General features: G+C 43.6%; 3 protein-coding genes across 10 annotated transcripts in view; all 3 read right to left on the reverse strand.

The window, feature by feature from the left end:
- Nucleotides 1-11,181, reverse strand: part of kif1b (kinesin family member 1B) — a 36,861-nt gene extending 25,680 nt beyond the window's left edge. For 4 of the 6 annotated variants that reach the window (XM_087782187.1, XM_087782189.1, XM_087782186.1 and 1 more), the window contains exons 1-5: nucleotides 10,975-11,177; nucleotides 9,686-9,835; nucleotides 456-532; nucleotides 212-391; nucleotides 53-121 (exon numbers count right to left, since the gene is read on the reverse strand). In XM_087782187.1, the coding sequence (XP_087638313.1) occupies nucleotides 53-121; nucleotides 212-391; nucleotides 456-532; nucleotides 9,686-9,791 (432 nt within the window). In that variant the 5' untranslated portion in view covers nucleotides 9,792-9,835; nucleotides 10,975-11,177. Of the gene's footprint in view, nucleotides 1-52; nucleotides 122-211; nucleotides 392-455; nucleotides 533-9,685; nucleotides 9,836-10,974 lie in introns of all 6 variants that reach the window. The other 2 variants (XM_087782188.1, XM_087782190.1) reach the window with 2 other exon arrangements.
- Nucleotides 11,182-11,729: 548 nt separating this feature from the next.
- On the reverse strand, nucleotides 11,730-23,644 carry ube4b (ubiquitination factor E4B, UFD2 homolog (S. cerevisiae)). Of its 3 annotated transcripts, XM_087780965.1 has the most exons (29): nucleotides 23,376-23,644; nucleotides 22,257-22,476; nucleotides 21,652-21,787; nucleotides 21,281-21,368; nucleotides 21,000-21,144; nucleotides 20,465-20,678; nucleotides 19,841-20,314; nucleotides 19,548-19,646; nucleotides 18,767-18,908; nucleotides 18,564-18,664; nucleotides 18,315-18,429; nucleotides 17,953-18,036; nucleotides 17,826-17,882; nucleotides 17,299-17,415; nucleotides 17,136-17,234; nucleotides 16,949-17,062; nucleotides 16,466-16,664; nucleotides 16,236-16,374; nucleotides 16,059-16,158; nucleotides 15,793-15,920; nucleotides 15,581-15,679; nucleotides 15,101-15,336; nucleotides 14,900-15,026; nucleotides 14,700-14,844; nucleotides 14,457-14,591; nucleotides 14,193-14,384; nucleotides 13,655-13,829; nucleotides 12,640-12,786; nucleotides 11,730-12,572 (listed from the first exon to the last, which is right to left on the reverse strand). In XM_087780965.1, the coding sequence occupies exons 1-29, from the start codon at nucleotides 23,397-23,399 to the stop codon at nucleotides 12,508-12,510; spliced, it is 4,116 nt and encodes a 1,371-aa protein (XP_087637091.1). In that variant the 5' UTR covers nucleotides 23,400-23,644; the 3' UTR covers nucleotides 11,730-12,507. The 3 variants fall into 3 exon arrangements, with proteins under 3 accessions (XP_087637091.1, XP_087637089.1, XP_087637090.1); XM_087780963.1 differs by lacking the exons at nucleotides 19,548-19,646; nucleotides 19,841-20,314 and having other exon boundaries at nucleotides 23,376-23,643; XM_087780964.1 differs by lacking the exons at nucleotides 19,548-19,646; nucleotides 20,465-20,678; nucleotides 21,000-21,144; ... (2 more) ...; nucleotides 22,257-22,476; nucleotides 23,376-23,644 and having other exon boundaries at nucleotides 19,841-20,342.
- Nucleotides 23,645-24,204: 560 nt separating this feature from the next.
- rbp7a (retinol binding protein 7a, cellular) overlaps nucleotides 24,205-26,852 on the reverse strand; it is a 3,113-nt gene continuing 465 nt past the window's right edge. The window contains exons 2-4 of the mRNA XM_087781811.1: nucleotides 24,689-24,861; nucleotides 24,519-24,620; nucleotides 24,205-24,461 (exon numbers count right to left, since the gene is read on the reverse strand). Of these exons, the coding sequence (XP_087637937.1) occupies nucleotides 24,402-24,461; nucleotides 24,519-24,620; nucleotides 24,689-24,861 (335 nt within the window). The 3' untranslated portion in view covers nucleotides 24,205-24,401. The remainder of the gene's footprint in view (nucleotides 24,462-24,518; nucleotides 24,621-24,688; nucleotides 24,862-26,852) is intronic.

Consider the following 26,852-nt stretch of genomic DNA (forward strand, 5'->3'; position numbering starts at 1 on the left):
AAGTGTGTTTTCCTCAAAGCAGAGAGAATTCTATAAGAAAGTGGTCCCTTACCTCCACAGAGTAGGAGAGCTCCTCATTGTTGGTGCTCGCATTGATCTTCTCAAACAGATCCTCACAGAGCTGTGAGATGAAAAGGAAGATAGTTTTATGATTTTGTTTCTTCCAAACATAACTACCATGCACATTAAACCATCCAGGTCCGGTACTAACCATGGGGATGATTCCCTCCTGGCCCTCCTCCTGCTTTCCCATCATGGTGTAAGACTTGCCAGATCCTGTCTGGCCGTAGGCGAAGATGCACACGTTGTATCCTTCGAATGCATGAGCCAGCATTTCTTTGCCGATGTCATTGAAGACAAGGTTCTGTGATGCAAAGGCGGGATCTTCCGGCTGTTGGAGGAATAAATGACGTGTTAGAATCATACATCCGTTGATGAAAATAAAATACTCTCACCGTTGTGTGCGACCAATAAGAATAATCAAAACTGAAGGTCTTTGCTGGTTCTTTTGGGTATTTGGGGTTGAGAATAGCTGTGAAAGAAAAGATGAAAATAGTGAATTTATAAATACGACTTCATGCTAATCAAGCAATAGCATTCATTTCACTGTGGTTTGTTATGTCAACTATTCTCTCCTGAGCCAGCATACCAGGCTCACCACTTCACATCCAGTCATTCCTCTCTATGGAATGACACACCAGGCCTCCGCGGCCACGCAGGCAATTCTTAATCAACAAGAATCTGCAGCCACGTTTGGAATCTCACTTCCTTTAGACACGTCTGCTGCTCCCGTGCTCAACAAATCAGGCTTTTCATTCGGAACTAGCCGTGTGACAAATCCAGAATCCAGACTAGAGGACACTGCTTTTAATGGTGCTTGTGTCAGTTTGTAGACAGAAAGCATTTCATATGACCCGTGTCGTCTCGTTTCAAGGTCAACACCAGCTCACTCGGGTCAACAGACACATCACTCATGATGTTGCAGCAGACAAAGAAGCCATGTATGAAAAACCTGTTCGTCTTAAAAGGAAACGGATTGAAGTATTTTAATAACATCTCCATTTCCAGGAACTGTTGCTATTGGACCAAAGAAACACTCTGGTAACCACTGCTGCCAACACAACCAGCCGCGTCAAGTACTCGCAGAAAAAGGGAAAACTTGACTTGGAAAAACACAACATACAATCAAATGGGTAATATTAGGTGACTGCTGATATTTGGACGAGGAATATGTTGTTCTATTCAGGAAGAATGCTTAAACCTAAATAATAGGAATATCAAAATCAATCCAGAAATACAGACACAAATCTAAATCAACATGTCTTGACAAAATTAAACTAGATTTAAACCAAAAAAACTGTATTTTGTATCCATTTGTTTCACCACATGAACTAAATGAATAAAGGTCTCGGTCCCGAACATACGGATGCTTGAAAGGCCTCAGCATTAAGACATTCCTGACTGAGAGCCTAAAGTGTGCTCAGGATTGCAGCAAACGTATCAATAATGCAGGAGATGTGAAGAGACAGGGATTGCATATCGCCCTCCACAGGTCACATGCTGACAGAAAGGCACACAGTGTGCTCAGGATGCAGAACACAAACAGAGTCCTTCACTACATTTTACAGCAACAATCTCGGTTACAATTCAATTATATATAAGCGCAGGTACACAGATGGTGTATATTAAATCACTGTTGAAGGGCTTCCATACTGAGCACTGAAAAATGATACAAGTGGCTAAATAAGTCCCAAATTCACCTGTGACCTGCGTTCAAAAGGAAATAGAAACCAGGGTACGAGGAAATTAAGCAGGGATTTAAGTTACCGATGAACCCATTACCCTTTCCCGGAACAATCTACAGCGCAGGAGCGATTAGCCAAACAGTACCGCTGAGTGCCAGCGAGTCAACATCATATCGAAACGTGAGAGGTCTGTCGGTGAGGAGTTTGGGGAAAAGCCCATGACTCAAACCAGCCAAATGGCACCGTTACGGGGCGTCACAGCTGCTTCACTGATCCACAATATGGCAAACAAGTATAGGTGGGATTCCTGATGCCAAAGACATGAAGAGGGTGAAATGACAACCAAAAATAAAAGAGCTCCGGTTCAAGCATCCCTACGTATGAAACCTACTGCAGTGGTTTGAATTTCTTTTCTACAGACTGGTCACCCTCCCTATTGGACCCGCTTCTATCAACAACTCATGCTGGGGACAGTCGGGTTAATGTTGCCAATATAAACTAGATTAAAAAAGTGGCCCTCATTTGAAATCCTTCTTATCGATGGTGCCGCAGTCACAGAGTGTGTCGTCTTCAAAGACGGTGATGACGCTGCAGTACGGACACGGATGTCAGAATCTGCTTTATCGTAATCATTTCCACATGAGTCACATACTTGTCGGGAACAGACGTATCCTGTTGGATGGTACACGTCATTATTTTCCGTCTCCGCCATGGCAACAAGTGTGAGGCTGGATTCAGGTTGCCATGACAACCTCTGCTTGTAATGACGATGGAGGATTCAGCAAGTTTCATCCCTCTCCTCAGAATTATTGAAATGTATGATTATTTATGGATTCTTACTCATTATATTCTAATCCTACAGTAGTTAAACCCATTAAAGCAACAGAGCTAAAGGCTTTTGAATTGAAGTAAGACATTAAGCTACTTATAGTGTCCGTCTAGAAAAGCTGCATAATAAATATCTTTGGCATCAGCAACGTACGTTGATATTAAAGAACAACTCACACCTCAGGAATACGATAGTATCCAGGAAAAGCAAAATGGTAAATAATTCAAGGCTACAAACACTTATTATTTTCAAAAAGGCCACGTGTTTGTCAGATCCTGTTCAGCAGGATCACGTGTCGATGGGTTTCTAGTCTCAGCGGAAGATCTTTCATGGCAGGATGGACACCTTTAACTAACCACCTCCGGCCATGTAAAGAATATCGCTGGGCTGGTAGACGCCGGCAGACATTTTGTGTAACAGTGTTCAACATGGGGGCAATAATCCACCCTGGAAAGCAGAGAGTCCCCACTAATGAGGCTGTTAGTGGGTCTCTGAACAGCAGATGGGTCTAAGAGCTCCAGCATCACCTGAGCGCAGCAGGAACAAATAACCTTCTGTGCAGGATGAGCTTCATCCGTGAGACCAAGAGAAATACATAATAATTCAAATGTTGATCCCGATATGGATTTGTTTATGTCTGTTATATTTAAAATGTTAAAAAATGTAAACATCCATTACACGATAACTCTTAAAATACACATACATCCAGGTTTAATTCACATTGATTAGCAAGAATAAGCCCTCGGTGTTCGGGTTGTGTTGGAAAGTGTGTAGTTGCGTTGCTTGGTTGCTGAAGCTGCTGAACAGGTGACAGAGATGTTCGTGGATGCTGCCCAAAGCTCAGGCTATAAGTAGTGCATGAGTATGGAGGCGCTTATTTGAAAAACAGCTGAGCTTGTTGCAACCACAACACTGGACACACAACATCACACAATATTGTCTCAATTAACCTCAAGACATCAACGGAGGAATAAATGAAACCATGACAACGTCATTAAACACAATCACAACCGAAGCTGAACTAATCAACAGTCACGACTATTGTGTTACCGTCTCATTATTCTGAGTTCGCCCCGAGAGAGGAAAAGGTGCCTCGAATTGTTGGCCTCCAAGAAGAACTCTTGCATCGTGATGAGGCAGAATTGACGAACGCGTTAAAGGGACAGTCAGGTGCATGTGAACAACGCTTCAGTAACTTCGTGTCGAAAGGTGCCTCAAGTAAAATAACACAATGAATCTCTGCCGCTAACTGAGGATGTTGTGTCGTCCAGAAACCGGAGCTGATGAAACTTTGGAGACGGGAACAAAATACAGGAAGACACCACAACAATGGCGTGAATGGGGGGAGACAACAGCCCATAGAAACCATGGTGGGTCATCCGTTATGACAAGAGTCTATGTTTCCGCTTCCCCCACAACCACAATGACCCCCTTCACAACTCTTCACAACTCTTCACAAGTCCTCACTTCCCTCTGCGACACTGACACAGATATTAAACAAGGTACGATCAAGTTCCCACAAAAAGGAAGCTCAATCTTTAGAACCTTGTTTTCTTTTCAGTAACGTTCTTGAATTTTATATATCAGTTTATCATGTTGTACTTTATCAGGACGGTTTCAAAAGTGAAGCTTCAGACTCCATGATTTCGAGCTCAGATGAAAGTGTGCTGAATTAGAATTGTCCACTTAGCAGGACAGAAGTGGACGGGCACAGTCAGTCGTGGCCCACATGCCAGCTGTTCCAGCCCCGACCGAGGCCTATTAATACGGCAGCAGATGGCAGCGAGTGCTCGCATGCCGACAGAATGTCAGTGACAGGAAGGAATGGACAGGTTTGAGCTGCCCAACCTTTCCGCTCAACTCGTGGCCAAACCATACATTGCTCTTCGACCGCAGACACCGATGAAAGTGCAACTGTCTTTTGATGCACGCGGCAACAGAACAACAGAGGCTTCTGGAAACTGGAATCGGACACGAGGAAAACATGCTAACACAGCAGGACTTGTTCAGGATGTAAAATAACACAAAGCAAAGAGAAGAGGAATCAGGCAGTGGCAGAAACACTCAAATTAATAGCTTTTAAAAACAACTTTTTAAACCATTTAAACTCCATTAATTAGGAAAATAAGTGACCAGTTTATTGGGTTGAGTTTGAGGCAAGTATTTAATCTACAACAATCATGACTTCATGAGGACGATCATGAGTAATAACCAACTTTTATGAGCAGCAATAAACGCCGACTTCAACAAACCAGTGAAACCCACTGACACTTTATTCATTCAATGGTACTTATCTTTTTAAACGTTTCTCACTCTGTGTGAAATTTATATCGCAACCGAGCAGATTTAAAATGTCCTTGACCGACACTGAACCCTCGCATCCGAGCAGGGCGTTTGGAAACAGTGCAGAAACACAGAGGCCCTTACATTCAGCGCTCACAACAGGCGTCCATTTTACTGAGCTGTGACCTGGATTTCCAACAACTCGCCCCAACTCTGAGACTTGCTTTAAACGCTTTCGGGCTTTTATGTAACCAGCATGACATCATGATCACATCTCTAGCATGCAGATCTCTGGTTCAAATCCCAACAACAAGCAGATAAGAACGAAGCGATGCCCTTCAGATGGCGTTGAAAACACGATTAAGGAGTCGTGAATTGATGCGTCGGGCGACTTATTGATCTGCTGAGGGCGAACAAGAGACACCAGCTCGCTCCATTATTAAGTCCAGCAGGTCGTGGGTCTTCATCGGCTGCGAATCAAGGACACAAAAATATGGCACTGCCAACATGGTGCTCATGAATAAAACAAACATGCATTATGTTCAACAAACTTTCGTGCCGCGACTGATGAAACTCCCTTATTTAGACACAACCCAGTCCTGGACTGTGGGAGGAAACTAGACTGAGGCGAGACAACAGCGTCGGTTTGGCTTGAAAAGGGAACAAATTACAGTTGGAGGTTTGAGAAGAAACTTTATTTTGTGGGTGAAGGAAAAGTGACATTTGTGTGTTCATCAGGATTGTTTATTGACATACCAAGTACACAACAGAGATGAGGTTCTACAAACACAATCATGTGCTTTATGCTAAGAATGTTGTTAGAATTCAAATGCACTGAACCCACATTGTGTTTACGACACTAGACTGTGGTCGCAGCAGAACCGGAGTGAACCCCAGTGAGGGGAGTTAAGGTGAGAACGTCAGTGGAACACAGTGTCCCGTCTGTAGTGAACACATCACTGGAGGCTCACAATAATCACAATATCTTAATCAATACATATGGATTTGTTAATACTTCTTAGCAATCCACTATTTTATACAAATTTTATATACAAAATAAAACGCATCAAAGATGACTTTCAGGAGGAATTATCATAAAAATCCCCCAAAACAATCCACAGTCAGTCAAATTTAAAATTGTTATGTTATCTAAATGACTGGCTAAATTATTTTGAGCATATTATACAAAGTTTTGCAACGTTTCACACCTACGACGAGGTCACACTGTCCACACTTAAATGTTAAATGTTTATGATCTTTCAACGAGTCAACTTGATCATTCTGCAGGGAAAATACTGTCAATACGTGGATTGATCAAGAAGTGGTTGAACTTCTATTACTAGAGTCACTGGAGAAAGATTTACTCCACCACAGGAGAAACACAGACGAACACCCGAGTCACATCCACACCTGAAAGATTCAAGTGTTTAAAATGCTGCTCTCGTCTCTCACTCCTGCAAACAGAGCTCCATGATGCTGCCTCACGCTGTCCTGCACGTGAATAATGCTCGTGCCCGACTTTCACAGTCTCTGCTGCCATGACTGCCTCACATCTCCCCTCCCCCATCATCCACCTCCAACAAACCACCATCCAGCTCACATTAACATTTTATTGTCGTCCAATTCCAACGAATCCTCACATTCTACGACAAATATGTGCAGACAGTCGAGTCTCGACAGCTCAAGTGTGAAACATGGAGCAGGTGGTGATGAGTCAGCATGAGACGTGGACAGAGAGTCAATATAAACCTCGGTCACTTTCCCTCGCTGACCTCTGACAGAACGTTACTTGAAAGTGTTTGTAATTCAGACCAAAACCCCTTTGAGAAAACATTGTGCAAATCCTTCACGTCATGAGGTTAAAGAAGCTTCAGTGTGAAAACTTTACCAAGTCAAGTCTAACATCGAGTGCTAAGAACGTCAACATCCAGTCGAACTCACTCCATGACACCAACTTGACTCATCTTCATCACTGAGGGTTCAAATCTCGGTCCTTCACGGATCCAGAGCAGCGTCCCAGCATCAGAAGGACAAAAGGACGTCCAACAACAGACCGTAAACAACATTCCTTCTCGTTCGCACTCTTTGAAGCTGTTGATGGAAGATGTGGGTTATTGGGTAAATCCTAGCAGTGAAAATGACCCGTTGGACCATTGACCACATCAGTAGTTCTACAGCACGGAGGAACATCACGCTTGGACGGTCAGCGTGGAATGTCTGCTCCGTACATACGGTTACATTCTTACATTCTCAGGCCCGGAACCGTCTCAGCACGAGGCGACAAGAATGTGACGCCCTGAGCGCAGGTGCAAGTGTGTGTACACCTGCGAGGGTCACTGGGATTACACGGGCCACAGGGTGTGGCGACCTACAGCAAGCCGGAGGATTACTCTTCCTAATCGGGTCAATCAGGACAGTCTGCTGAGTGACGGTCCTGGTCTCAGTGGTACCGAAGAACACCTTCAACACATGCATCTGTGGTATGAATGAACAGAAATAGACCAAGAATTGACCGTAAACCTGCACATATTCAAGTAGTGACGACTCAGTTGTTGTCGTCACAAAGATGCCAACATTAAACAAATGTTCAACTGACATGCTGGTCAACACAAGCCTGGTTCTGCTCTTCATAAGGTCAACATCTCAAAGAAGAGCTATAATTGATGAGCTGACCTTTGAGTTCAATCAACTTGTCAGTCAGTCGCACATTAAACTATTCCTGACGGCAGAACAAACCGTCTTCGTTTCATCACATCCAATATGGCCTTGAGATGTTTCACAATCTTCTTCAGGTTTTCTGCCCATCTTTGGCCGCGCAGACATCAGCAGCTGCTCACTGGTGAAAGGTGGACCATGAGACCCGACGTCTTGAATAAGAAATGTTTTCTAATGAAGGTTTGATCTCCTTAAACATGGAGCAGCTCTTTATTACGACATCAGCAGGTCAAGAAGCTGCTTCTAAAAGAAGTCTTCACTTGTGTTTCATTTACTGCCCCTTTGACCTCAACCTCTGACCACTCTCTATGGGGGCGAGTGGACAGAGAGGGGGAGACTAAAGCCTCCCTTTGCCCCCCCGAGAATCACACTAGACAACATCTGCCCCGGAGTGACAGACAACAATGAGAGGAGGGTCAGGTCTACAGACACTGCCCTCGACTGCAGGACTGACCAAACAACCCTGAAGCTCTGATGTTGTTCCAGATCTGGTGTCAGACAAGATCAGGGTGGTCTTAAGAACACGTCTAAAGTGATGGACAAGACCGTCTCCTGTCCATTGTTGGACTAAAACATAAACAACTGTGTAAACATCAGACCCTTCAGTCAGATCAAAAATGAAGGACAAGAAGAACCAGCACAGATGTGAAGACACAAGTTCTGACCACGAGTCACGTGAACAAATATGAATCTTTATAAGAACAAATTTAATGGGCGTAACGTCATTGGCAAACACATAAAATCATAAATGAAACTACAATGTTTCCAAAGAAGCCACATATATATTTATATATATATATATATATATATATATATACACACATCACATCTATGTAACTACTGCAATGTTCTTAAAATAAAATGGATCTGAGAATAACCAGGATAACAAGAAAGTCAAGGACAATTAAAATCTATACGCGTCACGTGTTCAGTTACTTCTAAGACCATTTCCGGGACAAGAATGTCCTGATGAAGAGGTCTGGCTCGCTGCCAGACGTTACTCCTGCTCCGCAATCTGTCGAAGCCTCAGACGACACAGATCTGCTGCAGCCTCTTGCTTTCAAACATATTCCTCTGCGGCTCTGCTACACATGGTCACCCCGGATCTGAATCATGTCGGCAGGATGACAATCCAAGAATATGGAGTCGCGGGGATTTTCACAAAGACCTTCTCTCTGGAAGTGTCGGGGATAAAGACGCGGCACAGTCTTCACGGAATATTCAGGATTAGTCGAAGGAGTCCAGTTTGACTGACAGACCAAAGACAGGCCGCATAGAAAATCCGATCCGAACTCTTGAATCAGGTGCTCGTGTTCATCACTGGATCCTCGGTCGCTGATGACTCACCGTCACAGGTTGAATCACAAGAGTGTTTTGAGAAAATATGAGACACGTTCTTCACTAATCCTTTGACAAATACATTCCATCATACATTTCAAATGAAAATGTTGCATAAAAAGACGACGATCACGTCCTCAGTCACGATCAGTTTGTCGTAAAATGTGATGAATATTATGCCGTTTATCAGAGATTTACAAATGTGCAGGTGGTTCCTCAATCTGGTGCCGGGTCTTGAAAAGGGGTTCATGGAAATTGATCATTTACGACTTCATCAAGCAGTAAATATGAATAGAATAAATGCAAATGTGTGCAGTAACGTGTAAGAAAGTAGGTCTTCATGTCTAAAGACTATCAGTTTCACTTTGACAACAACTGGACGAGGTTTGCACTCGATAAGACGACCATAAACTAACAAGTTTCCAGATCAGTAACACAAACTCAGACACAGCTTTGAATGGACAGTGTAAGCGACCAGGCAGTGACCCCTGTGCGTCCTGCTTCCACCCAACCCAGCATCTCAAACAGACAAGCTCCCCAGGCATGCGAGCCCCTTTCAAAGGAGGTGGAAGGAATTTCACTCGATAAACCTTTTCTCTATGAGACGGCTCGTCCCCCAACCGTTCCACCATTCAGTTTGCTCATTCTGCAGTTCCCTTTAAGAAGGAAGGCCGTGTGTGTGTGTGTGTGTGTGTGTGTGTGTGTGTGTGTGTACCGTGACAGACACACCAAACTCTCTCTTTGCAAACGTTTTGTGTGCCTGTCGGATCCTTACTTGTCGTGTTGCCTTGCATCTGAATGATACATTTGGAGTCCCTGCTGGTTTCCCTGGTGTTGAAGGGTCGGACCCGGACGGCGACTTTCACAGAAGCCCCCGACATGTTGGCGGAACAAGGCGTCTCCCACAGAAGTGTTTGTGGTCCCCCTGAAAGAAAACACACACATACAAGTGTTAACAACCGAGAGAAACTAAATTAAATGAATAAACAGATCGAATCATTGTTGATATTTTAGTACAGATAATGGATTAGTACAATAAAGAACGATTCAACTCTTTGTTTATCTAAAGAACGGCTGCCTTAGTGCTTGTTTTAGGTGTCATTTCATTTATTTTTTTATTCTGTACTGACATCAGTAGAAAATATTGTGTTGTGTTTACAACACTGGCAACACAAGTTTCTGATTCTAATCAATGTATTTACATTAAAACCAGTACATTAAAAACTACTCAATATTAAGAGCAACATGTCATGTCAATACAAATCTTCTAAAAGACTCATTTAAAAACATAAATGTCTTCACGTCGACCTTTTATTTCTTCATTCTTACATACGAAAGCAAATCTAGACTCAAGTCAGTGACATCCAGCGAGGCTTGTTGGTTATTTATCCAAATAAAGACTCATTTAAAGTCAAACGTCATTTCCAATAAGAATGAACAGATCATGGATGTGCATGTATGATCAGGTCATGCTAACACGGACTGTGCTCGTGTGTGTTTGTTCATTTTAATGTAGTGTCATCCCAGCAGTGGCTCAGAGATGTTTCCTCGTCCTTGCAGCCATTCCTGCTCCAGCACCGCGAGCACACGCCCAGGAAACTCTATCCTTGTCCTCGAGCTCCAGCTCCTCTCCATCGATCCGACATGCGCACGAATAATAAGCCATTAATGTTCTTGTAATAACGAGGGGTTCAGGGAGTGGACGCGTGCGTGTGCGCGTGCGAGGAGATGCTAACAACACCATCCATTTAATCCTTTATTAGCGACAGTTATGTTGTTTATTGACGTCGTGATGCGATGTTATTATATGACATGTCGGAGGACGAGTGGCCGCGGAGAGAACACGTGACGACAACACGATAAGAACGTTATCTCGCTCTTAAAATGAGAAATAACGTCACATTAAGATGTAACGGCGCGTTTAAAGTAGCTATGCTAGCCGCCGATGCTAACACCGGGGAGCGAGCGCAGACGAACGCTCGGGGTTGGAGTGAAAATATCATTTAGTTCGAAACAAATGTGAGATAATAAGGAGATGTTTGAGGTGTTGAAGGTGTGACTCACCTCTGGAGACTCTGACGAGGATATGAAGCTAACGGTCAGTGTTGTCACAGTGGAGCTGCGAGTCCGCTCTCGTTGAAAACGCCCATTTTAAGGCTCCGGCGAATATAATCCTGGCGCAAGTTGTGTTTCTGCGGAGGCTCAGGTGTGGATCTGCTCAGGTGTGGATCTGCTCGCGGGCGGAGGAGGAATAAGATCCGCGGCGCGATCCACCGAAGAGATTACGTCAACTCCCCGAGAGCCGCGCGGAGTGACAGCGCGAGCAGCCAATGGGGAGAGAGGACTCGGTGACATATGTGGGATTCAGCCAATGGGGAGGCCAGGACAAAAAATGTCGTGGGCGGAGTCGCTTCTCTCTCGTGACGCTACACTGCAGGATTTCTCTGGAACCGCAACACCCAGGGTCACCGGAGGAGCGCCCTCTAGCGGACACGGAGTATAATGAGTTTGTTTAATTAACGTTGAATTAAAATTGAATTCTCTCTTCATTTACTTGTATTCAAACTATTCAATTAGCACACAATTGAACTGCAGTACACTTATTTCAAGGTCATATATGAATCGTGTTTATTTGGTAAATATCTAACCTAGAGAAATGATTGTGTTGTCAGAAGTGTTGAAGTGATTCTGAGGCCAAACGATTGTTGCTGATGTAGAAACATAATAATTGAATGTCAAGGTAGACACAAACACAGCAGCTGATCTTCTTAAAGAAAGTTAAAAACCACTTCTCTCTGCGTCAAGAACAAGCACAAGCATTGATGTAATGTTTATCTTTTATTCAGCTTAAAACCCTAGCTTTAAAAACAGTAATGTCGTAAGAAGTGAAAAGGTCATGTACAGTCCAGTTCAGCGAGTTAGCTACAGTGTGACCTGAAGGAAAACACTTGAAATGTGGATGTTTTGATTCTGTTGGCCACGTTACATCCTCTCGTAACCTCGTCTGTTCCGCTCGTGACTCCACTTGAACCATTTTTTTTTTTAAACCAAAGACAATATGTGAATGAAGGTTTTTTTAATACCTTGTTTAGCACATTCTCTACTCAATGACAGTGCTGAGGATAAGCTGAGATTCATTTCATGTTCTTACCAAGCCAGCAACATCTCTGGCCAAACTCAACAAAAACCAGGCAGATTCTCCAGAACCAAGTCCTAAAACGCTCCAACAAAGCCAACAAGAACGTTTAAGAAAAGAAAAAAAAAAAAAATCACAAAATGTCTTGCTGGTGAACTTGGTGCAGCATGGTAACCAAATATCTAACTTATTAAATATATGTTAACATTTTAACAAACGCATTTACACAAAGTCGCCAGAAAAAACGGAACTCTTGACTTTATTTTCTTATTAGAATGAGGGTAATAGGTGTCAAAAAAAAAGAAAAAAAGAGGGATAAACGTGAATAAAAGTCAATTCAGGCTCTTCTTCAAATTCAAAAGGTTGTTTTAGTCGTTGGTGGCGGTGACACTTGATTCAGGCCAGTATGACCAGGTCCTTCTCATGATGGTTAGTAGGCCAGACATGGTGACTCGAGGCTCTCAGACAAGACGTCCACCTTGTTTCTGCCTCATCCAAGCATGGATCCTCTCCTTCAGCTCAGGAACTACAGCAGATGGTGAATGAAGATCATGAAGAACATGTCAGCGCGGGGGTACGGTCTCACTCATTACCTGACTCCAGCATGCTCTCGGTGAGCGGCTGCCTGTTGAAGGGGTCCGTGGGGGAGTTGAGCAGGTGGCGCAGGATGATGGATCGGTCCATGACGTTCCCCGAAGGCAGGATCACAGGGTCGGTCATCAGAGTGTCCATCAGTGGGTCTGTTGGTCACATTTGTCACAGTCGACGTGAGTTCAGTTCATCCTCGTGCAGGATTGTAAAGAACTGAGTTCTGTGACGACTTCAAACCAAAGGATGGTAGTTCGATTCCTCAGTGATGTGCAGCGTAAATGTCTTTATTGTCAAGAGCATCCAAACTCTACAAAGTCTGTTTATTATAAAAATAGAATATTTCATGTGTGGTTCTTTTGATTGTAACATGTAGTATCACTTTTTATTTTGCATTTTACTTGTTAAAACAACCACTTATTTGAAATTTGTTTTTTTTTAATCCATGAGGTAAAATTGTATTGAATCCACTTGAAAGTGTTGGTGAAAGCTCTAGTGCTCATCTTGAAATCCATCATTTCTCCACTTGACAGCATGAGAACCTGATCTTACTTTGAGTCGATCAATTGTTGGCTCCGCAGCTAAATGTCACAGTTTGACTCGGAAACATCGAAAATAAACCGTGGAACACCAACCACGTGGTCACCCGACACCGGCCTCCCGGTCGGCACACGCACCCTGGGTCTGCTGCCGGTCGTATCAGGAAATCAAAGACGGCATGTGGGCCTCGTCCGAGATTATATTAAGTCCCTGGTTATTGGATAGCCTCCGTCCAAGAGGTCCTGTGTGACCCCACGAGCTGGTAAATCCCTGGCAAATGTCTGGAATTTGACAGTAACGGAGGTGCTTGACGACCGTGTCTGTCTGCACCGACTGACCCGACTGACCCGACAACAGACTCTTCCTACGAGTCCTGGACCCTGTCTGGGATTTAAGAACTTTCCCCAAAGATATTTACATCCTCAAATACGTTTCCAAAACCAGGATTAACATCTTTGTCGAACATTAACATCCACCCACCTTTGAACTCGTCCGGCGCGTCACTGTAGTCCATCTCGGACTGAGAGTTCTTGGCCACGATTTCCTCCACTTTCTCTGATAGCAGCTTGAATTTTTCAATGGCTATGGAGGATTTGATTCCGGCTTTCCTCATCTTTGATATGACTTCTTCAAAGAGCTCTCGGCTGTACGAGCGCTGAGACAACAGAGACACCGGAGATGAGCATTTCAAAGATTCAGATTAGACACTTAAATAACACGAGCCAATAAACAAAGTCCATCTTAAGAAAAACTGAACAACTCTGAGAACTTTTCAGCTCGAGAACTGGGAGCCTCTGACTCAAACTAAAACAACATCACCAGGCGTAACTTCGTTAACCTAAAGTTGCACCTGAACTCTTGATTCTTTGCTCTTTAAACGACACGGTTTCATCAGAGTTCTCACTCGGACACACAAGCCTCCATCACAGACAAACATTCATCAATAGACCAGTTTGAGTGAAAACATGTCAGAGAAGGTTTAACTCGTTTCTCAGATTGTCGAGTCGACGCAGCTCACCTGGTCGTCCGCGATAGCTTTAGCGAAGCGGGCACAGTCCAGCTGCAGGTAGATGTCGGTTAACTGGTCTAAAAGCTTCTTGGGCTCGAAACCGTACTTCTCCGGGTTCTCCACCTTCAGGTCGCGACACTTCGGCCCACAGAGCTGCTGGAGGTTAAAGTTGAGCATGGCAGCTAAACGAGGCCCCAGTTCCTGAGGTGAGGAGGCGAAGGTTAGAGTTGAAGATGGTTCACTGATGTGCACCAGGCGCTCGTCCACACTCACAGGCCTGAGGAAAGGCTTCTGGACCTGCTTGGTGAGAATGTGGAACATTTCCACCGTCTCGGTGGCCAAGGCCAGATAGGAGCGAGACACTCGCTCGTCCTGAGTCAGCTGGGATTGTCGGCTCTGCTGCTGATCCTGAATCAAGAAACACTTTCACTTTTCTATTCAACCTAATTATTACAAATGTTCATCAGATTTGATTATGAGAGTCATAAAAATGATCTACAAATGTGGCCAACGAACCCTGGGTAGCTGGTCCCACTGCTCTTTGTTTTTCATTTCCTCTTGAACCTCGTGGATCCGCTTCAGGGACTCGAGGCTCTCGTCCAGCAGGAACGTGGTGTCGTTGATCAGCATGTTGATGTAGCGCACAAACTGTTTGCCGGAGCTGCAGCGAAGGATCATTAGACTCCTCGAGGGACACGTCGACTCCCTCAACTTACTTGAACTCTTCTATGAAGGTTCCGTGGTGAGCAATGTTCTGCCAGAGACTCTTGAAGATGGTGCTGATGTGGTACCGTATGGTGAACTTGTCGTAGAACTCACTGGTGGCGCCGGTGTGTTCCACATCTGGTGGAAAAGTAGACGAGGAACGAGTCACAAACTACTTTTAAAAATGTTCCGTTTCCATCATGAACCATCACCTGTGTAGAACTTCATCAGGGCGGGCACCAGCTGTTTGATGGACAGCGGGTGGTTCTCCATCATCTCAGAGAACCTCTGTGTTCGAGGCTGGACGGCCGGGTTCGTGACAAAAAGCACTTCGACCAACTTGGCGATGAGATAAGGGTTCCTGATGTAGTTCTGGCTGCAGATGAACACCACCAGAAACGTGACGATGTCCTGAACGCACGGCTCGTACAAGACCTGCGGGGAATACCTGCGAGGGACCGAGAAGAAAAGCTTCAGAGACGATGACATTTAAAAATACCTCAAAAACTCATGTCGGGTTTTCTTTTATCCAAAAACATTTCAAAGCAAGGTTTAAGTTTACGCATGTATTGTTTTGAGTAAAAGAAGCATCATTTATTTTATGTTCATTTTCATTATTGGATTTTACATGAATATAAGCATGAATAATATAATAATATGTACCATTTTAAATGTCACAAAAATATACTCACTGCACAACAAACAGCAAAAACTCAGCCACATCTTCAACGTAGAACTCGGGAAGAGCTGCAAAGCTTTTAGGAATTTCTGAGTTGAGGGGCAGTGTGATGCTGTCGAAGAGAAGAAGAAATCATGTCAGACTCTTTAACCTTCTCTGGGCCACTCGTGTCGTCACTTCTGCCCCACGTGCACTAGTGTGCGTCAGAGAAAAGCTGAGGCTCACTTTGGGTACGCCGGGTCCACCATGCGAAGGATGAGCTGGATGACGGTGCTGTAGAACTGCAGACATCTGCGCAGCAGGTTCTCGTCCAGAAGGCCCACGTCAGCACAAGCTTTGGCTCGCACAAGTTTCTGACAGCAAAAGTCACACAATGTTATCATCACTTTGCAGCATGAAAAGATGATGAACTTGTGGAACCGCTCATTCATCCTCGTCTAAATGACACGATTAAACATCAGGTGTGTAGCGTGATGGTTTGTCGAACACACCTTCAGCTGTGTTTTGCATCGCTTCAGCATCTCTCTGTGTCTACTGGCCAGTGGAGAATCTTTCCATTGCCCTTCACTGTTCTTCAGCTCCTCCACCGTCCTACGAGGAACACAAAGACAAACGCTGTGAAGAACGAAATCTCCTGTAATGACGTCCAAAAGTGTGCGTTTTTCTACCTGTTGAGTTCACGAATGGCTCGTAACCTGCGGATGTAACGCCTGCAGCCGGGCAAGATGGACAGATGGTGAGTGTGCAGCGTGAAGAAGAAACACTCGGTGGGGAACTTGGGCTCTGAGAACTTGTTTGGGTCTTCATCTGCACACATGAAGAGGAGAACATGGTTCATATCTCCACCAAAAGCAGGTTCCAAGAACAATATTTCAAGTGGTAGAAATGGATGACTCACGCAGATCGGTCAGCCAGCTCTTCAGCTCCTCCATGGTTGCTTTCAGACGCGTCTCCTCTTGACTGAGGGCGAGGCGACAGCGAGGATGGAAGATGTAGAAGGGATCCACAGTCTCCAGCTTGATCTTCATGCTCAGTTGTTGCAGCACCCATAAGAAGTTGAGCATGAAGCCGTCAGTAGACACAAGCTTGTCATCCGTCTATAGAGGGAAACGTTAGAAATGAACGACGAGTACAAGGATCTCCACCATCAGCCGCACCACGCCTCTAGAACTGAGGGCTACTAAGAGCCTGGACTCTTTCAAGAAAGGCCTGAAAATGTTTTTTATTATAATTGTTGACTTTTAACCTTTCTCTTTTACTCGTTTTTACTACTGTAGCACATTGAGGTCATGTTTGAGGAAAAGTGCAATATAAGTAAAATGTATTATTACTATTATCATTATTATCTTCATTAATCACACTGAAGGGAAGGAAAACTCACCTGCAACTGGGCTTTTTTCACATTGTAGTTCACTAAAGCTGCCATATAATTCAGGGCTAAATCTCGTGTCTCTCCGTTGAGCAGGATGCTGTGAAGAGTCTTGAACAAATCACCCTGAGAGAAGAGGAGGAAACGTCATCTTCCAGCGAGAGAATAACTTCCTGTTTTCCTGGGTGGGCCGACTCACTCGTGCAGACTCCAGATAGTGTTGCAGCGACTGACTGACCACTCTCGTGTTCTCCATTGTGATGGCCGGACCAGAAAAATACTTATCTCCAACTTTTGTCTGAGAAGAAAATGAATAATACATAGGAAATACATTTGTTTAACCATTTGTTGATGTGACTTACATCATCCTCAGCAAACACCGAGAGGCTGAAGAAAGCTCCCAGATATGAAAGTCTCTGGACCTCTCTGCCGCAGCCTGGGCTCAGAGGCTTTGGACACCACAGAGGGATGGATGTCACCTGCACAGAACACAAGAGGAGCCAACATAAGAACAGCAAAGTGAAAGTTCAATATTTTCAGTTCCAAGAGAAGTAATAAGAGATCAATTTTTATTGATTTGATTTTAAACGTGGGGGGGCTGAACGTGAAGGGGTGCAGATCCAGTCACTGTTTGTCCTCAGCAGAGCAGAGCCAAAAGAATACTGAGTAAGTGATGGCTTTCACAGAAACCGCATAGACAGGAATGGTCGGCATGGCAACGGCACACAACAGTTGCCAGGCTCTGTGTGTTTCAGGGAATGCAACAAAATGATCCTTTTAAATTAAGTAAGAAATAAATTGTGGCTCATTTAATCGTGTTATTCATGTCCTACGTTAAAAGAAAACCCTTGTCTTCAGCACACTTTGATTGACAGTGTTTTTTACTCACCAAACTGCACACTGGATGACTTTTCCCATATTTGATCTCGCAGAGTTCTGCTAATGCCTGGAGAGTGAATTCAGAATGTCTTTTTAGTAAAAGTGAACTAGAATCAAATTCTTCACGTCAGTCTTACCATGAGAGGAAATTTAAAGTTATCACTGTCGAAGGAACATTCTTTCACTGCCAGAGCAAGTCCTTGGAGGATAGGAATGAAGATCTGAAACCAGAATTGAGGCGTGTCAGTCAAACTTATTTCAGCTCGCAGGTAAGTGTCTAATGGTTTCATCTTCAAGAATCCATTTGGATATTTAATGCAGGATAAAGCGATGTGAGCTGAACGAAAGTAAATAAGACGTTGGACAGAAAAGAGAAGGTATGGTTTGAGAAGTAAGCAAGTAAGTAATTTGTATTTATATAGCGCTTTTCTAGACCAGGGTCTAGTCAGGGACAGAAAAACAGACGTTTAATTTCAAGATGGACACGTTTCCTACAAACCTGTCGAAACACCTCCTCCTCCTGGTGGGTGATGCGCACCAGCTCCTGAATAAAGCCGTGCGGAAGATTCCGACAAAGCATGTAAGGGACCAGCAGGGACTGCTGCAGGGGGCTTCTGTGGTGGTGACAGGCAGAGGGGGAGAGTGGAAGCATCATTTTTGTGAGTGAAGAGAAGGCGCCGTTGCCATGGAGACTCAGAAATGAAAGGGAACAGAATGTACTAAACATTACGGACGATGAAAAGCGTACCGAGGTTGGGTCAAGACGCCTTGCAAAACCAGGGCAACGTGGAAAATACACTGAGAGCGGATGTTGCTGAGAAGCTGGCTCACGTTTGGTTGGCTACACATCTGAGGGAAGGAAATATCAGGAGAAAATGACTTGAATGTCCTCTCATGTCAAACGAAAGCAAGAGGATAGAACAAATCAAACAAATATAAACTTCATATGACCTTAGGGGCTTTTCTCTCCTCCATGCCAACACTGTCAAAGCGCTCGATGAGGTAGTTCAGCATCTCAGTTTCCTTGCATGTCTCAATAGTGAAGCGGTCGCTGGTTGAATCGCTCGACATTCCCCCTCCACACGCACCAAGACTGCACATACACAAATAAAGGTGACAATGAAAAAAACAAGGGATCATGGGTAACCAGAATAAATTGTTTTTATCTGGTTTGCTCTCAAGGCCTGTGAAAGAAACAAACGTCACACAGGATAATCATTATTAGTGTTAGTCTAAACCAGGATTAGTGCATTGAATGTCACTTTAACAAGCCGTTAGCGGTCAGACTGACCATCCCAACCTGCATGTGAGCGAGCGCCCAGGCAGAAAAGTAGTAATTAGATTTGCCGTTTATTGAAGCGGTGCAGGCCGTGGACACTTTGCCCCGGGCGACCCTTGAACCCTGCATCTGAAGGAGAACCATTTTGGACACCATCGTGTTGTCAATACCACCATAAATTCTAATCATGACCTGCTTCCTGGAATAAAGAGTTGTGTACATCAAGGAGAACAGCTGGAAGGAAATTAGGAATGATCATTTTGAAATCTCTTAGCATTAGACTGTTGAGTGTAGCCCTATAACTGTATGTTACATACAGCTGGTAGATCTTTTTTAAAAGTGTCAATAAATCTATTTTCCACTCATCGGGCTGCAAGTCGTGTTGTCGCACCGATACATGCCAGTACTGCGCAGGTTAAGTGACGCACACGCACACAGCATGCCCTGGTGTACCTGCTACCAAACTGAACATGTGAAAAATCCTCCTCCTCCTCTTCATCACTGCTATCCCGAGACATGTCAGAGAGGGCGAACAACAGCAGCGACAGAGAACTAACAAGGTGAGGAAGAGAAGTGTTGTGAGAAACATAAAAAAAGAGGTAAAGGCGAACAGAAATGGAGCTTCAGCGTCGTTAGATATTCTATACTCATGCTTTCTAAATATTAACTCATCGATCTATTGAGTTCAATGAAAGTAATATAATGTTCGTCGGCTTGGATGTCAGGATGTTCTCACACTTAAATACCTCGATGGAGGCATCCTGGAGGCAAACGCTGCCTGCCGGGCACTGGTTCTGGGAGAAGGGGGAACCAGTTGAGGTAGAGTGGAGGGGAGCGGACGAGCTGCTGGACTCATGGAGTGGGACTGTGGGCTGGGAGGAGGCATGGGGACCGGGGTGTTGGGGGGTGCAGAAGGCCCTGAAGGACTAGGAGAGGGTCCAAAGAAACCTGAAGCTCTGTGGTTGGGACTGGCTGGGATCGCTGCCCCCCAGTGAGAAGTGACCGGGTAGGGCCGATAGTGGTGGGAGATCGGCATCGGAGCTGACGGACTGTGGAGGGAGTGTCTTGAAGAAGAAGGGGTGGGAGGACTGGGTGGGACAATGAACTGTGGAGTGGAGGGAGTGGAGGGAGTAGAGGCTGTAGAGGAGGAGGAAAGGGAGGGCGGGGGTGACTTGGCTACGTCCAGAGCCATCGGGTGAGGACTACCACATCCATACAGACTAGAAATACCAGAGTTGAGGAGGAAATGAAGAAGAAAAAATGGAAGAAAATGAATAAAGAAATCCAGAATTGCAGATAATGATGGATAACAAGACACAGAGAGTCCAGAGCCTCGTGGTTATTACAGGGTAACTACAGCAGACACTTGCCTTGACACAGAGCTTCCTCCGAAAGAGCCGGCACTGGGAGCCATGGGGCTGGACGGCTGCACCAGAGTCAAGTGGTGTTCAGGAGCTTTGGCTGCTGTGATTGGCTTAGAAGTGGCCGTCAAACTGGCAAATGGGTTGTGGACACGTGACTGGGTGGACAACATCAGGACTTCCATCAAGATCTGGCCGATCAGGTCTTTGAAGTCAGAGTATACTGCAGGACAGAACAAGAACATCGACTCTATTCAAGAAACACTTTTAGAATAACATTGATGATAATCCAACATTAATCTATGATAACATAACCTGCGCTTTATTTTAAGAGTGACCTCATGGGTTTAATGGGCTGAACAGTCAGTGTAAACTATAAACTAATACAAGATAGTGTTGTTGGTGTCACTACATGGCTAATAGCTCAAAGTAAAACACAACAGAAAAGTGTACTGCTGAAAGAAACCAATCCAATATCCTCACAGGAGTTCATCTTACGTCTCAGTTCTCTGTGGTTTGAGTCGCAACAACAAGAATAACTCACCATCTTGAGGGTTCAGGTGAAACTCAGTGGCCAGTGAAGGGAGAAAAATGACATCTCGATCCTGCTCCTTCCACGATACGCGGAGGATCTTACAAATGAGCTGCAGAGCCTGCTCCTCCGAGACATCAGAGTTGGCCGAGGAATCCTACATGAACATAGATATTTGAGAATTTGTCATCATAGGTGACAAACGTATGTGAACTCATTGTTATACATTGAAACGTCAAACGTCCATTGATTCAAATACTAGATAAAAGTATCAAATCTGTAAACAAGTTTACCTTCTCAGTCAAGTTTCTCTTCTCCCTGCGGTCGCTCTCCTCAACCTCCATGTTTTCTATCCCTGAGTCAACGTCCACCTGGGACATGCTGCGAAGAGGGAGTTGTTAGCACATCACATATTTCAACGTCTCACGCAGATGCAACCAAAATATGTATTTTCAATAATAACCGCATTTATATTCAAACCAAAACATTAAATATAATGGTTGGAGAAATTAGCATTTTTATACAAGTATATTTATTCCAGTCTCTATTTAATGTGAAAAGAAGAAGCATGATTTAAAATCTATATTTTCAGAGGAATTCAAATCCTCCATTGGGTCACATGTAGCTCTACATTTTGGTTATGAAACCGTTCCTAACAACCAACCTCTTTTCACAGGAGGCCGTGTCGATGTCCATGCTCTGTGATCGGGACAAACTCTGGGACTGAGTTTCAAGGCTGTTGGAAGGTGAGCTGGACAGAGAGCTCACACCTTCGCTGCTTTGACTGCCATACACCACTCCTGGACGAAAGAGAGGTCGCTTTCTTTTTTAGAATGATTGTAGGAAACATTTGAGTCGAGTATGTCGCACCTGTCCTCGACGGGTCAATAAACTCTTCATTGTAAAATGATTAAACCCTTGACTTAATCCATATTTATCATCTGTTAATTATTACACAGTTATAATCATTCAACTAATCTTCAGTTGAATGAAGTTATTGATCAGTTGCATATTAACAACCAAGAAGTCAAAAATCCCAATAGAACATCAAAACCAAAAGTAAACTTATATTCATGTTCGTCTCCTTCTGACAAGTTCCAGCTGATGAAATATCAAAATGGCACAAAGATCATTTCACTTTCACTATGTAACGGAAGTGAAGAATGTTTACTTTCCAACCATAAGGCAATCCTCGACATAATCACTAGTAAAACTAAATAGCTTTTCAAGAAATCAAATAGTGATGTACAAAGTATTCTGGTTTCTTACCAGACGTGCCCATCGGAGAAGTGAGCGGAGTACCACTGTGAACATTGAGCCCCAACGATTGAGAGGCAGCTGGTGGCAGGGGTTGGGAAGTGGCACTTGAGGGTCCGGCGATGGGTCCAGGTGGGGTCTCTCTTTGTGGGGATGTTAGAGGTGTACTGAGGGGGGTGCATGGCTGTGAAGTCTGGCCCCCAGCTAGCCGGGCAAGTCTCCTTCTGCGGATCTAAACAGAAAACAAACATTGGACTGACTCCCTAAAATGATAGACAAATGAGTTTATAATAATAATATTTTCTATTTAAGACACTAAAGGTGGCTTCACAATAAAATAACACAATACTATCAAATCACAAAATACAATGAAAGCAGGAGGTGGAAGATTAAAACAACATAATAAAACAAAATGGTAGCAGTTAATATTCATATTAAATTTAGATTAAACGTAATTTGGAGATTAGAAGCAAGTCATGCGTCATGTAATGTAAATAAAAAGATGTAATTGTTCTAAATCATGACTCGGAGTAGATTCAACATAAACATCATCCAAGTGTAATGTGATGGTTCGACACGGAGGTGTATCAGGCCCACCGTGTATTGCTCAACGGTTCTGCCACCGGGTTTTATGCTGAGTCGCTTCACTAATATTCGGCACTTGGCAAAAACAAACGTGAGCAATGTCAGCTTAAACACCACGATGAGGCGAAACGAAACATTCATCGCCATGAAGGCCGTTATAAGGTTTTTCTGGACTGCGATGAAAACATGTCATTGTTTAACGTGTTTACATGAAGCTAAAGTTAGCCTAGCGTCGACACACAGCGAGCACAGGCTCATACATGGCCGGGAAACATCGGATGTATCACATGAACTGCGACGTGAATTTGAATTGTATTCATCAGCATCTGGTGCGACACAGGACTGGCATGTGAGGAGAAGAACTCTAGTTGTTTTTGGAAAAAGATGAAGAATGTCGAGGACGATTTTCTCGCAGCAGATAATGCTAGTATGTTAGCATCAACAAAAAAACATACTGTCATCCAGTGAATAAACACATTCCATCGCAGAACAGAACATTTAGAACAGATACATATACAAATGAATCGAAGGTGTGTTTGAAGTTACCTCGTCTGCGCTTAACTCCTCCATCGCGACCAAGTTAGCATCAATCAAGTTAGCCTTCAATCTCAACTAGACATGCATAGTCGATCAGAACCAGCAGATATGTGTCAGTTTGGATCGTCGGCGAGGTTTCCACCGAGACAGTGGCGTGTGAGGGTTGGCGAGGCGAGGTCGAGCAGAGAAACCTGTGGTCTGCAGGTTTTATCTCATGAATGAAACAAAAAGAAAAGTGTCTGCTATTACACGTCAAAATACAACAGCAGCCATTTTGGTTCTGGATCACGTCACGTGACACCGGAGGAGGAGCTTCGCGAGTTTTGTTTATCATCTCGCGCTGAGCTTTGATTGACGTCAGAAATATAAGATTTCGTGATCATGAAGTCATAAACCTCATGATCAATACGTCACTCCAGAGCCTGTACAATGACCTTGTTTTGTGGTCCTGACGTGAAGCAAGATTCCTGAACGAGTGAAACTGTTTGGATTGTTTAAGCGCTTTGTGACCCTGGTCTGGAAAAGCTCTATTCTTATCTATATAATTATTTACTTACCAAATGTGTCACTTTATTAATCACATTCTAGAATTCAACGATCTCAAAACTCCAGAAACGACAAAAAAAAATTATATTGACATAATTTTAAATGAATCAAAGTTGAAATGAAACGTCTTAATTACTCATTTATTATTAAGCGAGTATTGTTGAGAGATAAACATACTTGAGCCCAAAAACGTGTTTTCAACATGTAGATGTCTCAAATATATATATATATTTTTTTTAAATGCACACAACCATTAACACATTTCCTTCACCTGCACGAGCTGGAGATCACAAAGAATCAGTCGAATCCATAAAATAGATTCTAGTTTATTTACATGAAAAACAAATATTCAACTCAATAAAGTGGATTTCTTCTCGCAGCCGCTCCTGCGACAAGAAAACGAACCTCTGCTGACATCTAGTGCTGTGTTTGGAACATGAAGATCATGACGTCCATCAGCCTGTCAGTCAAATCATTCAAACACAAACTTCACTCGTTGACGGTTCTGGTGAAGACTTGCCGACACACTTGTCCTTCACAGTGCAGCTCCTGGAGAAAGAAACCACCAGAGTCACATGAAAACATGTCAATAGTATGTTGTCGCACCAGATGCAGCTGGTCCTCCTCGACCCAGTGGATCCAGCCTCGGCTCCTCTTCTCTCCGGTCTGAACACACACCAGCTTCTCTCCTTCCCACGTCACCAGCGACTGCACAGAAGGAAAGTAAGAAAAGCTGATCCAGAACCAACATGTTCTGCGTGGCAGTAGATATTGACCTTCACGTGTCTGTTGTCCAGGGTGAACTCCTCGAACTCCTGACCCACTGTGAAGGACAGCGTGTAGTTCCTGAAGATGCTGCTGGTCCTGATGAGGATCTGGTCTCCCTTCTGCTCGATCACCTTCTTCTGCTTCAGCTTCAGGGCGATCTTCCTCAGGGGAGGACTCACACCTGAGGAGAGTTGATCCAACACTTGATGCTGAAGCTAAAACACTCAACATGGTCCTTCAAACTGGACGAACTGAGTCTCATGTGTGTGACTGAGCTCAGACTTTATACATTGGTTTTACTTTCTATACACTATAAAGGTTATGATGACATAAACGAAGATTTGTTTTGAAAAAAAAGAGGAAAAATTAATACAGTTTCGTAAAAGAAAGAACATACTTTCTCACACCTTGTTAGGACGCTATTGCTCCTGATGATAAAGTTCAGGGTCGAGTCAGTACTTGAGTGACTTATGTCAGTCAAACTGAGGAACCTGGTGTTTGATAAACGTCTCTAGTTCAACACTGAACAAAACTGACACAAACTGTTTCAATGAGAAAAATCTATAAACTGAAATGATGTCACAACATGATCTGGATCTTATAATGTGTTTGTGTCGTTGACACTATTGTAACAGTTTATTTAGTGTCTAAACCAGAAGGATCTTCTCGCCTGCAGTTCATACTAAACTCTGCAGCCAGAATTCTGAGCCGCTCTAGTAGAAGAACTCACATTTCTCCTTCAAACTCTTCACTGGCTGCTCTAGTAGAAGAACTCACATTTCTCCTTCAAACTCTTCACTGGCTGCTCTAGTAGAAGAACTCACATTTCTCCTTCAAACTCTTCACTGGCTGCCAGTTTCTTTCAGGATCATTTTTAAATTCTGGTTCTTACTTTCAGATCTATTCATGGTCAGACCTTCCATCAGTGATCTGATCCAGACTTACACCCCAGCTCGGGCTCTGAGGTCTGTGGATCAGAATCTACTGATAGTTCCTGAACTTCCGGACCAGAGGAGAGAAATCCTTCCAGACTGTTGCTCCTAAGCTTTGGAACCATCTCTGTGTTTGATGATCTACTGACTCCTTCAAGAAACATATGTGTTTGATGATCTACTGACTCCTTCAAGAAACATGTGTGTTTGATGATCTACTGACTCCTTCAAGAAACATCTGTGTTTGATGATCTACTGACTCCTTCAAGAACCATCTGTGTTTGATGATCTACTGACTCCTTCAAGAAACATGTGTGTTTGATGATCTACTGACTCCTTCAAGAAACATCTGTGTTTGATGATCTACTGACTCCTTCAAGAACCATCTGTGTTTGATGATCTACTGACTCCTTCAAGAAACATGTGTGTTTGATGATCTACTGACTCCTTCAAGAAACATCTGTGTTTGATGATCTACTGACTCCTTCAAGAAACATCTGTGTTTGATGATCTACTGACTCCTTCAAGAAACATCTGTGTTTGATGATCTACTGACTCCTTCAAGAAACATCTGTGTTTGATGATCTACTGACTCCTTCAAGAAACATGTGTGTTTGATGATCTACTGACTCCTTCAAGAAACATGTGTGTTTGATGATCTACTGACTCCTTCAAGAAACATCTGTGTTTGATGATCTACTGACTCCTTCAAGAAACATGTGTGTTTGATGATCTACTGACTCCTTCAAGAAACATCTGTGTTTGATGATCTACTGACTCCTTCAAGAAACATCTGTGTTTGATGATCTACTGACTCCTTCAAGAAACATCTGTGTTTGATGATCTACTGACTCCTTCAAGAAACATCTGTGTTTGATGATCTACTGACTCCTTCAAGAAACATGTGTGTTTGATGATCTACTGACTCCTTCAAGAAACATCTGTGTTTGATGATCTACTGACTCCTTCAAGAAACATCTGTGTTTGATGATCTACTGACTCCTTCAAGAAACATCTCAAGACACTTTCATTTGAGCTTTTCCTTGATTCTCTGAGACTCTTGTGTTTGTCTTATGTTGATCTTTAAAGTATATATTTAATTGAATATTGTTTTGATTGTTTAAGTTCTTTGTGACCCTGGTCTAGAAAAGCTCTATAAATATAAATAACTTACTTACGATGGTTCAATGCAACATAGATGATACTTAGAGTTCAGTTAAATTAAAGAAATCTAAATGTT

This window comes from Callionymus lyra, chromosome 19 (genome assembly GCF_982586985.1).
Source record: "Callionymus lyra chromosome 19, fCalLyr1.hap1.1, whole genome shotgun sequence".
Lineage (NCBI taxonomy): Eukaryota > Metazoa > Chordata > Actinopteri > Syngnathiformes > Callionymidae > Callionymus > Callionymus lyra.